Here is a 12,609-nt window from a genome sequence, read left to right as displayed (position 1 = left end):
GAATAAGCTGAAGCTGAATCCTGACAAAACCGAAGTGCTGTTTGTGGGAGACAAGGGAAGGATTGGAGATATAGACCTGGTGCTTAATGGGGTATGACTGCCCCTGAAAGACCAGGTCCGTAGCCTGGGGGTCATTCTTGACTCCTAGCTGTCCATGGAGGCTCAAGTTTCGGCTGTGAGCCGGGCAGCTCTGTATCAACTTCATCTGATACGGACACTACGCCCCTACCTTCCCAATCACCTGCTCCCACCAGTGGTACATGCCCTGATCACCACTCACCTAGACTACTGTAATGCGCTCTACGTGGGGTTACCCTTGAAAACGGTTTGGAAGTTACAGCTGGTACAGAATGCAGCGGCGCGTCTGATTGCAGGCAGCCGCCGTAGAGATCACATCACTCCTGTGTTGAAGGAGTTGCATTGGTTACTGGTTGTGTACCGAGCCCAATTCAAGGTGTTGGTCTTAACCTTTAAAACCCTATACGGTTGTGGCCCAGCTTATCTGAAGCAGCGCCTCCAGCATCGACAGGGATGCCGCTCAACAAGATCAGCCTCAGAAGACCTTCTCTGGATCCCACCAGTCAAAACAGCTAGACTGGTGAGGACTTGAGAAAGGGCCTTCTCAATAATGGCCCCCACCCTATGGAATTCTCTCCCAAATGATCTACGCCATGCCCCGTCTATAATGAGCTTCCGCCGGACCCTGAAGACCTGGCTTTTTAGGCAGGCTTTTGGGATGGGTTAGTTTTTACTGTTTTTTAAATTTTTAATCTGTTTTATGTACTGTTTTATCTTGTACGTCGCCCAGAGTGGCTGGACAACCAGCCAGATGGGCGACTAACAAATTTAATAATAAATAAATAAAAAATAGACCAACCCTTAGGTTGGATTCAAAGCTTCATCACAGCATGAAGAAGCATTGCTGTTTCCCGATCACAGCAACCTAAAAGACATTCCCCTGCAGCAACAGTCTGAATTGTGTAAAGAAAATGCTGTGCGTAAGTATGAAAATAAGGATAATTATTTGGGGCGGGTGTTCTTTTTTTCTGTGAGTGCCCACTATCTGAACTTGTTCCCAATGTTTTCATTTTCCTTTGGGACTGGATACAACTGACATCTTCAATTTTTCCCTAGGTTGCAAATGTTTCCTCTGATATGTGTTTTTTCCTCATTGGTGATTGGCTTCCTATTCCCAGTAGGATCCATCTTTCTCTGTTTTGTAGTGTTGTTTAGGGCTATCAAGATTCCATCCAGCCTTGCACATATCATTAATCCTCAGAAGATTTTGTTGCTTTGGGAACCTCGGCTGATGCTGAAGAATGAGCTAAAAAATATGTTATTCTCCTAACTCCCCAAACACTCCCCTTCCCATGCCTATTTTTATTTTCTCTTCCGAGCTAAGAAAAAAGGAACATTACAGTATTTATGCAACCTGTTTTCTCATGCTTTGCTTTGTGATTCTTTAACTTCTACAGTCTTTTGCAGGCCAAAGTGGCCTAATGGTGAGTAACCTGAGATATTGACAGTCCAATTCTATGCACATTTACTCAGAAATAAGTCCCCCTGTGTTCAGTGGAGCTTACTCCCGGCTAAGTATGCAGGATTGCACTTTAGGTTTAAGTCACACCTCTCCACTAGTCATCAGTCTCAACTTGGGAAATAAGAATACCAGAACTGTGGGAAGTATTCTGTAGGCCAGGGAGAGGGAACCTCTGACCTGCAAGCAACCTTGGCCCACCAGGAAGTCCAGTTTGGCCTGTGAGGTCATTTTCCCCAAGTCACACCCACCTGCCCATCAGCTGATGTCACTGGTGAAATCAGCTTATGGGCAGAAGGACAGGGTTTCATCCTGCACTGGCTGCATGCACTGTTCCAGCAGGGAACAGGAGCATGCACCCGAGGAGGACGCAGGATTTAATCCTTAGTCATCAGGTGTATGGTGGCTGTGGCAGTGGGGGAGAGGAGGAAAGAGCAAGCTCCTTCCTCTTCTTCCCCTCCCCCACTGCCACCTGCCTGCCAACACACTTATAGGAAAAGTGCGGACCTGCTTCAAAGAGTACTTTTGCAAAGGGCTTTAAGGCAGCCTCCATGCTCCCATTTGAGCCTCTGGAGGCTCAAATGGGAATACGAGGGCTGTCTTAAAGTCCTTTGCAAGTCTCCCTGTGCTCCTCTTTTAGAACTCTGTAATCAACTGAAATTTTCAGCAAAAAAGTGTGGTGTGGCTCTCTGGGGCTGTTCCACTTTTATGAAAATAAGTTCTAGGGATGATCCTAGAGGTTCTGGGACTGAGCCCAACTCTCAGATTCAGTCATGGTGTTTAGCAAGCTTGGAAAAGCAGACTCTGCAAGCAAAAATTCTGTTGCTACTCAACCTATAGAAAGGAGCTATCTGGGATGGGGAACTCTGCTGGATTGTAATTTCTATCACTTGTGATTACTGACCATAATTGCTGGAGCTGAATAGAGCAGAGAGTCCAACAACATCTGGAGGGCCACAAGTTCCTGATCCCAAGTGCAGAGGTTTCTTCTCCCACTGAAGACGCTGCATGATATAGCACTGCAGTATCTAATGGTTTACGTTGAATGAGTTGCAGGAAGATGGTTTTCCAGAAGTCTAACAAAACGTGGATTACACCATCCACGGCCATCACACGTGCAGCATGACATGCCTCAGCCAGGAATGGATTACATCCATGATTTCCTTGACCCAGATGGGCCCTGATAGTAATTTCCACTGACCCAGATTTGTTGGACTGGTCTAAATTTGACATTTACAAAATTGGCTAGCGATCCAGAAAGGCCTTTGTGCCAATTTATTTAATGATTTCTCCTTTTGGCATTTTCAGGTTTGAAATCCCCCCTCCCCTTTTGCCTCCGTTTGGCTTGAACAGATTTTCTCTGTGCTTCCAGTTCTGTGAATAAAGCAATTCTTATGCAAAAAAAAAAAATCCATGAAAATTTAGGTGCCTATAATGGAATTAGTGCACAAGTAGGGATTGCAATAGTGCTGTAAAGTGCAGTTCTGTTCAGGGTTCCAGCCAGGCCCTTTTCCAGGATATTCCATTCCATTCTCTGTCCCTCCCATTTTTCTGTTCCCCACCCTAACAGTCAAGCAGCATTCCATGACCACTGAGCATACTCCGCCTTCCTTAAGTTTGTTTTTTGTGTTTTTGGTCTCCTTTTTATCTTAAAGGTTTGTTGTATTTCTGCAAATCCTGGAATTCCCCCAAGCTCGTTGATATCTTCCTCTTGTGTGTAGAGGCAGGGTCGGCACCAGGTATGCCAGGGCCCTTGGGCACCAGCCTGCCCTGGGCCCTGGCATACGCATGCCCCACCTACCTACCTTTCCCTTGGTGAATGCTGGTTGCACTGTGGGTGCAAGCCTGCCATCAACCAAGATGGTGGCAGAGGCATCAACCCGTTAGGGAAACCACCATTTTGGTTGATGGTAGGCTTGTGCCTGCAGCACAACCAGCATTACATCAAGGGAGAGGTAGGTGGGGCATGCAGGTGGGCTTTGCGGGCTTGCACAGCAGTAGAGGCAGTGCCTGGGAGCTCCCTCTCGCAATCCATTGCTGGGTAGGGAGCTGATGCTGCAGCAGATCGTGGAAGGCACCGATACCCACCCACCCACCCTAAGGAGGGGTCTGACCTGGCTGCCCTCTGGCACCGGCCCCAAGCAAGGGCTCATCTACATGGTGGTTTACTGTGTGTTTACTGCTACTCACATGCCCTATTAATATACATGGTTCACATGACGTTACAGGCAAACAGAAGCTATCACACAGTTTCCCCCTGTAAATCCATTCCAACCCAATCCTCTGATAAAACAAAAAGGGGAAAACGTCTTCAATCTGTATCTCTAGGGCTTGCAGACGCTTTGCTCCAATGTTTTTAGGTGGGTGTGTCAATCGTTCCCCTCTCCATGCCCACTTCCTCCTCCTCTCTTTATTCACTTTATTTCCTGTAGGCTGAAAAGCAACTTCCGGCTGCTCTCCCTTGTTCTGCTACCATTTTTATGTTGCTGGAAATGGTGGCTGTATTTTCTTTTCACCATAACTTGTACGCAAAAGCATAACACTGCGTAGACAAAGACTTGTATTTCAGCTGTATCCTACCAGGAAAAACACAGATATTCGCACTTCTGGGTTTTTTTTTTAAAAGGAACCCACTGCAGCATGCTTGGTTGCCAAGCAACCAGAGGGAGTAGAAATGTTAGAGGGCATGGTCATTAGGAAACTGCGTGATTGATCCTTCCCCTTATCGTGAATAGAAAACACCGTGCTTGCAGCTGGCATTGAGCCCTTATTGTGGATGGTGCAAACAGAAAACGAAGGTAAAAAACCAGCATCTTTAGTACAAAGTAATGTTTCCATGTGGATAAGCCTTAGGTGTGGTGCCATTTTGGCTAAATAAGTAATGGCACTCATCCCTAAAGGTGGGAAGCAGTAGAAATGATTTCTTCCCTGTTCATTAACATTGGCCTGGTTTGCACATCATGGTAGGCAACTGTCTGAAACAAACTACAGATCAGTGTATGCTAGTCTGTGCTGCTCAGATTGTGCCTCCCTTTGCACAGCTGAGATGCAACAAGCCACAGTGCTGACTTAGCATTACATGTGACTCAGCACTCATGGTTTGTTTCTCTCCAAATAAACCATAAGCAAAAGGCAAGATCTGTTCTTGGATTACCACTCATGGTTGTTCAGGAGACGTAACAGTAAGCCTGCACTGTGGTTTGTTTCCTCCAGCTCTGCAAAAAGAGAAGCAAGGTGGGTGCAATTTGAATACCAGGAAAATGAAACAAGTGAGTCTGCACCCCATTAAGCCCTGTCATCCTTTCTGGGGCTTAGACCTGATAAAATAAACCTTAGACAGTTAATTTTATAAGTTTTAACCAACCACCAACCGCATAATCCTATATGCGTTTACTCAGAAGAAGGTTCCACTGGGTTCATGCCCAAGTAAATGTGCACAGAACTGTAGTCAAAATCTGTCTACATTTGTACATGAATATGAATAAACAATTCTTCTTTTTAGATGACGCCCTCATGTGCCATAGCACGTAGTATCTTAGAAGTGGCATTCCCTTCTATGAGAGAGTGAAAGGGGAATACTGTTTCTAAAGTGATGCCTGCTACCTGTATTTTTTTTGTAAACATTTGTATTTTTAAAAAAGCATTTCTGAAAAAGAAATCCTGCCACCAGATTAAATAAATAATCAAAAGGTGACTGAATATTGCACCTTTGCTCTTTTCCTCTTTCTTCAGTATCCAGGCTTGCTTAAAAGAAAGAAAGAAAGAAAGAAAGAAAGAAAGAAAGAAAGAAAGAAAGAAAGAAAGAAAGAAAGAAAGAAAGAAATCTGCCAGCTCTGCCTCCTGAAGCCAGGCCTTTGCGGGCAGCTTGATATTTAATGAGAAAAATATACAAATACATTTTTCCTGTTTAGTCAGTCAACCTGCTGAAGTTACATTTTGAGACCAAGTAATATTACAGCCACCCATGCAAGCAGAATTCACTGCTTATGTTAATAGGTTGACACAGTGACCGTCATTTTAATACACATTATCTTCATGACTAGAAATCGGCACATACATTTGCTCAACAGTGCAATCCTAAGTATGTTTACTCACAAACAAACCCTATCAAATCCAATAGGACCTACTTTCTAGTACTCATGCTTCAGATTACAGTCTAACAGTGCAATCCAATAAGTGTTTATTCAGAAGTAAGCTCTGTTATGTTTAATGGGGTTTTATATTTCCAGATAAGTGTGATTAGAATTGGAGCCTTTCCCTTTTAGGAGCCAAAACCAATGGCTTTCCTGCAAGAGCTACTGTTGCTTTTCACTTGGTGCTTAACAATCTTCAACACATTCACATTCACAACATTATTGTGAGATAGAGTCAGTCTTAGTCCCATTTTATTGATGAGCAACTAAAGTTATGAAACAGTGAGTTGTTGGAAGGTACATAATCACTCCACGACAAAGGTGGAGCTTATACCCAACTCTTCCAAAACAATGTTTATCAAGTGTACCACACTGGAAAAATCCAGTAAACAGCCTCAAATAAAAGCTCCATTAGAAAGTAAATAGGAAGAAGCTTCATTCCTGTAACAGGATATGCTTCCTTCATGGGACTTTCTGAGCATGCTGCTAATTTGTTAGGCATTTGCCAAGGTTCCCCAACAGAAATAAATATGCAACATCAATGCAGTTATATTCAGGCATACTATTTCCGCATATGCTTTAAAATCCACCCATCTCTTTTAAAACTATTAGTGCAGCCCGGAGTTATCAAATATTCTAGTCGGCAGAGAATAAACGTAAATTGTTAAGAAAGTAAATTGTCAGAAATGCCATCCCTTTCCTTGCAGAGTCCTTGCATCATCTGGGTTCTCTTGTTGATTTTCCAGACCAAAAACAACCCCCTCCCATCCATCCTACATAAACTAGTCAATCACTTTCTCCCCCTTTCCCAGACCATCATCTCTTTTAATCTGATCCCAAAGGGAGGAGGGTGGTTGGTTGGAGAAAAGTTCTGGCCTTCCTACCTTGACCACATCATCGTTGAGATGCTTGGGGTCTCGATTGACCAGGTCGATTTCCTTGGTGTGGACGTCGTGGAACTCCTTCTCGTTCATTTCATCTGCCATGACCTTGTTATTGGGCTTGTAGATGTTGCCTTGCTCCCTGATGGGCGCTGTGTAAAGAAAGTCCTAGAAAGGGAGGGGTGGGAAAGCGATCAGTCCGCTGCACTAAGTGAACTGAGAGGTCCTTGGAAGGGGGTGCGTCAGAAAGTTCCCCTCGCTCATCGGTCGTTCAGAGAGCAGCTGGCGAAGCTGTACTGGCTAGGGAGAACGTGAGGAGCGTGGAGAAACTTCATCCAGGGAATGCCCCAAGCTTGACTTTTTAAATGGACGAAAAGTACCTACACCACACCCCTCGGTACCAGGCACAGCCGCGACTCCCGCTCTTGCCGCCAGGGGTCTTCTCCAGACGCACGCAGGCCAGGGGAGATCTCCAGCGGTCAGGGCGCAGCCCCCCCCCCCGTTCAATCGGTCGAAGTATTCACAGTCTAGAATCCCCCACCTTTCTAGTCCTCCTCTTCCTTTGGGGCGCTGTCCCTTAAAAAACAAAACCCAACAAATCAGCTGGATTTTAACCGACCACTTGGCGGCTTGCCTGAATTGTTTTGCTTTTTAGGCTGTAAAACGGGAGCGCCGGGCTGCACTCTGCACCAACGCGCAGCCCAATCCTACGCGTGTTTTATTCCGAACTTAGTCCCGGGGTCTCTCTCTCTCACACACAAACCAAGAATGCATAAGATCGCAACCTTAAAGGCTCCAGTAACCTCTCCCGCGTCCTTCAGTTTAACCCGTCCGTCCCATAAATTCAGCTGCAAAACTGGCCACCCCAAAGCAGCACCTTGTGGTCGAGAAGCCCCTCTTTGCCAACCTTCTAAGCGGTCACAACAAAAAAAAGTGCGGGGGGGGGGAAGAAGGCAAATTTGAGAAGGGATGTGGATGTGACAGAAGGCAAAAAACCACACACAGCCATTCAAAATAACCTTCCCAAAACGTTGGAATGGAAGAGCGCTCCTCGGCGTGGGAAGGTGGGGTGAGGGATTTTGTCTTCCGCAGCACGGCCGCTACTATTTAGCACTGCATCACACACACACCGTACTCTTTAATACAGAATAAACACCTCATCCCTGCGTGCGTTCTGGCATAGACCCTCGCATGTGGGTTAGGATTCCGACTCATTCATAAGCATGCATTGAACGGCGGGGGGAGCCAACTTTTCCAGGTTGATGAAACAAGGTTGATGAAACAAGGTTCAAGACGGACAAAGAATCCAAAAAAATCTTTTAAAAGTCCCTGTATTCATGACTGTCGGGAATGCCACCCATTCAAAGAGTTGCTTACCAGCCGTCCCCCACTCCGATCCCTTTTTTATTTTATTTTAAGGACCTCCCTAAAATGAAGGCGAAATAATTGTGCCCTGGCCAATCCACAAAAACCATGTCTTGAAAGCGCTCATAAATCCATTCAAATCTGAACACTTTAGGTAGCGTTCGGCTGGGTTGTGCATCTGGCCGAAGACGAGCCGCTTTCGTTTTCAGAAAATCCCAACTTCACGCCGCCTTCTAGAGCAGCGGCAGCTCTTCCTAAGAAATGCCTTTTACGTACTAGTTGCACTGACGCTCTCCATAAATTCTCTCTGCCGCCTTTTAAGAATAAACCGAGACGCGGGGGGTGGGGTGCGGGGGAAGCTCCGATGCGTTTTCGCACTGGCAATGGGAGAGCATATTTGCAAGCATACCCTCTTTCCCCCCCGCCCCAAACACTTACTCTAGAGTTGTCCGCAAGCCTGGGTGGGCGCTGCTACTACAGCCTTGGAAACGCTGTGGGGAAAAGAAGTTTAAGCAAGAAGGCGAGGGGTGCGCGAGGGGTGGGGGAGCAAACAAGTGTCCGGTCAGGAGATCAGATGAGCAATACTACAAACAAGCCCCCCCCTCCCTAGTTGCCCTGAAAACAGCCTTGCTTTTCAAGCTCTGGAAAAGACTTCACAGTGGAGAACAAGATAAGGGAAGAGCCAAGAGTACTCAAGAGATGGCTGGCGCAGGTACTCGGTGCCAGGAACTCAAAGCAGCTAAAAAAAAAAATCGCAGGGCAAGTCCTACCTCGGAATCTACGTATTTGCTCCCAGACATGCTGTCTTGGGCTTGCTCGAGGCTCTGCTGTGGGTGTTACTGGTCTATAATTTAAAGGATCCGAGGAAGGAAGATCCTGTATTGTAAAAAACACACACACACTCGCACAACCCGAGGGCTGCCGAGTGGGAGGCATCTGCAAGTTAGAGGGCTGGCTGGGCGCCAGGGGTTTGTGCTGCTCCCTGCAGCTCTAGCCTCGGAGGACATTGCTGGTAGGTCTAGGCACATCTAGGGGGGTGGGGGTGGAAAAGGGTAAATGCACACAAACAGGACGCGCGCCTGGACTATCCCAACCGCGCTGTGCCAATTTTTTTTTTCCTTTTGGGAAGCCTGAGGCGATGCTTGTTCCTTTGCCAGACGCGGCGACCATAAAAGCACACACGTGTGTACGCGGACACTCTGAGCCGTCCGGGGGAAAAGGCTGGTGTTGAGCCTTGTTGACTTTGGGCCACCGGTGTGTGCGTGTGCTTCACACGTTCGGAGGCAGACGGGTCCTCCCCACGCCCCCAGTCTTTTCTGGTTTTCTGACGAAAATCAGAAGCCTCCCGTCACTTCTGATGGGCGATCACGAGGAAGCCTGGTACTTTCGCCACGGAGAGAAAGAATAATGTAATGTGCGTGGATTGACGGGTCTACATCCTCCCAAAGTCTTCAGCAAATGTTTCGAAAGCTTTTTCTTCTTTTCCCCCCCAATGCAGCGGCATTTGCCCCAAATGCAACGGTTGCTTTTGCTCATCTCTGGGTGACAAAAGAGACATTTCGTTCCCTGCTGTACAAACAAACTGCCTCCAGATTAGTTGTGCCCACGAATTATATAGCATACTTGCTGCTATTATTGTTGTTATCCCAACAGGAACAGCATAACAAAGGGCTCGAGGCATGCTAGATGGATTGCTATGACTAGTAAGTATAATAAAATCAGCAACAAGACTTGGCCTTTTGCGATGCACATTGCCTATTAAGGGCCAAGTCCTGTCCCTGATTTTGTTATAATTACATTGTACGTTCTAGCAATGTTGATGGAGATCAACCAAGGAGGTTAAAAAAAAAAAGCTGCAAACTGTTTATGCATATACTGAAAGCTTGGAATTCAGGGTGTGGCTGCCGGTTGTGTCCCAGGAAAGAACGGAGAGTGGAAAAATTAGCCTGAAGAAGAGTGATCCTGTGAAACCTCTGCTTATGTTGTATTTCCCTTTTCGGGGTTCCATACTTTAGAGGCGGCTGCCTTTCCTGTGTCCCATTGTGGTCTTCCAGATTCACTGCTGGTGATTTAGTGTCAAGACTGCAGAGAGTAGGTGGATGCAGACACAGATGGCCCTTATCAGACGATAACTAACCATGGCGTAATCAGTTGGTACGGCAATGGTTTCAGCCTAGCAGATGTTAAAACTGCCTTGGGATGAGCTTTCTACCCCTTGGTAACTTGGTCATCTCTTTTATCCTGGCAAATAGAAAGGATTTTTCTTTTGCTACCCATGAAATGCAAATATACAGTAATAAATATAGCAAAACTATTTATTTATTATAGGCATGCCTACCCCACCCTTGAAAAGCTTTCCTAAGAGCAGCTTACAGCACAAAAAGTTCTGTTACTGTGTGTGCTTTTAATTGCTGTGCCGAGTTAGGATTTTATATTTTATAATGGGATTGCTGGCTTGAGACCAAATGGTTATATGGCTGTTCCTGTTTCCTTATGGTACAAGATAGTCCAACCCTCAGCCCCATCTTGGTGGGGTGACAAAACAGCTGAGCCGCCACCATGTCTGCAGCCCTGTTGCTCATGCTGGCCGGGGCAGAAGGCAGGAGGGAGACCGGGACTGTAGTCGTCCAGGGTTTCAGGGGTCTTTGACCACTTATGGTTTTGGGAGCAGGGTCCCAGCAGGGTCCCTATGTCTCCAATCCTATGAGCCAATCAGCATGAAAGGGGAGTGTGTTAGCCACTGACAAGAATCTTCTAACATGCTTCCTTGACTTTTCCTGCTGCTTGAAGCCAATCAGAGATAAAGGGGGTGAGTCAGCCACTGAGAAGACTCTTTTCGGTAGCCAACACTCTCCCCTGTCATGCTGATTGCTTCCTAGGGATGTCTGCTGTTGTGGGAGAAGGCTAACAAGGATCTCATTCTCAACCCAGCAGCAAAAAAGGGGGAGGGGGCATGATTATGACTAACATGAAGCGACTCTGCACTTCTGAATTTGCCACTATACTACTGAAGGAGACAAATTACTGCATCAGCCTGGAGCTGGTGTAGTCATCAGGCCCGAATCAGGCCTGATGCTGTCAAGTGATGGGAGTGGGGCCAGCTCAGAATTCAAGGGATTCACGCTCAGTCCATCCCCTCCCATGGAATGCCCCATTTTGCCAGCATGGATCCACCTGCCTGCATGTTCATCAGGTGGAACAGGGATCTCTGCACCAGTGGAGTGACGTAGGTGTCACTTTGTGGGTAAAGGCCTGCTGGGCTGAGCAGAGGGACACCTCTGCCCCACACAATTCCCCCCCTTTGTCATATAGGGGGTTTGGACTGAAGCCTAAATTATTAATTTTAACATCTTTATATTTGTACAACATTTTGAAAAAAATACTTGTATTTTGAAAGGCAGTTAAGAAGTACCCTAAATTTAAAAAAATGGTATAAACATACAAAACAAAATTGAAAGTAGCCTAGTTAGAGAGGCAATGTGTCCTCCTTTACAGAGAACAGAACGCTATTTGAAAGTGTGTCAGGGACTGTCCTCTGAAGATGTAGTCTATTTGAAGGTCTGTCTGGTCTGAGAGCAGCAGGGCTCTTGAAGTTGCCCATCAACACTTTGCTCCTGGATAGCAGACTGAGCAGGTAGGCACACAGATCACAAACCTCGCAGTTCATAGGTCACAATCTTCCCTAAGCATCTGGCTGGCCACTGTGCTAACAGGATGTTGGAGTAGATGGGCTTTTGGCTGATCTAGCAGGGCTCTCCTTATATTTAATGTTCACTTGGGCTTGGAAATGGCAACACAAGCTGCTTCCTTAGTTAGCTTTTAAGCTTTGATCCAGAACAGAGGAGTAAGAAGTATATGTATATATTTCACTAAGATGAATTCCAGAACAGTCTGTGAAGCATCATGGTGTCTGGTGAGGACAGAAGTGGATGCTTAGACTCAAATGCAAAGCAAGAATAAATAATAAAAAAGATACACAATTTGAAATAACTTGTATAAATGACCAAGATCTAGGAACATCACCAACATCACCAAGATTTAGGAAATCAGTCATCTGCCTCAATATTGCAGCAATAGTTGTACTCATACAAGGCAGAAGCCCTCTAGGTAGAGCAGAGCTGCCACATAAGCTTCCCAGAAGGTGAGTCACTGTTGCTTACCTAGAGGGAAGGGAAGGGGCAAGCCAGCAGTTAGGTTGGTGCAGTGGAAATGCACCAACAGGAGCATCAGATTGGCTGTAATAGACCATATACACTGCACCCACCTTCCCCCCCTCCCAGTAAGCAACTGGGACCCACCGTCAGGAAGCTAACATAGAGGCTCCGCCCCAGACAGTGAGCCTCTTTGGACACAAGGATCTGGCAAATCAACCAACATATATGCTTAAACGAACAATGCTAACACTGGAGGAGCAGATTCATATGAGATGACCTCTTGTCTGCAAACAGAAAAATATCACGTTGCAAGTTTCCCTGTTTATAGAAGAGACAATATTGTGAGTTCACTGTTTCAATGTTGCACTGCTCATATGCAAAAAAAGTTAACTGGAGGAAACTGACTGATAAGGTGTGCAAATGAGCTGGCTGAAATATCGCTCAGAACTGTATCTCAGTCTGCTAAGTTTTCCTTTTAAAAGTGCAGTTATTGTCTTTGGTGGTTTATTTACTGAAGGAGAAACACTAGATATGCAAAA

General features: G+C 46.1%; 1 protein-coding gene across 3 annotated transcripts in view; it reads right to left on the bottom strand.

Moving 5' to 3' along the window:
• CAV1 (caveolin 1) overlaps positions 1 to 9,054 on the bottom strand; it is a 41,507-nt gene extending 32,453 nt beyond the window's left edge. Inside the window, exons 1-2 of one of the 3 annotated variants that reach the window (XM_061640053.1) lie at positions 8,687 to 9,054; positions 6,555 to 6,719 (exon numbers count right to left, since the gene is read on the bottom strand). In XM_061640053.1, coding sequence (XP_061496037.1) covers positions 6,555 to 6,719; positions 8,687 to 8,716 — 195 coding nt within the window. In that variant the 5' untranslated portion in view covers positions 8,717 to 9,054. Of the gene's footprint in view, positions 1 to 6,554; positions 6,720 to 8,354; positions 8,597 to 8,686 lie in introns of those variants that run through there. The other 2 variants (XM_061640051.1, XM_061640052.1) reach the window with 2 other exon arrangements.
• Between the last annotated feature and the right edge of the window lie 3,555 nt (positions 9,055 to 12,609).

Source organism: Rhineura floridana, chromosome 8 (assembly GCF_030035675.1).
Source record: "Rhineura floridana isolate rRhiFlo1 chromosome 8, rRhiFlo1.hap2, whole genome shotgun sequence".
Taxonomy (NCBI): Eukaryota; Metazoa; Chordata; class Lepidosauria; order Squamata; family Rhineuridae; genus Rhineura; species Rhineura floridana.
This window is presented reverse-complemented; position numbering and strand designations above follow the sequence as displayed.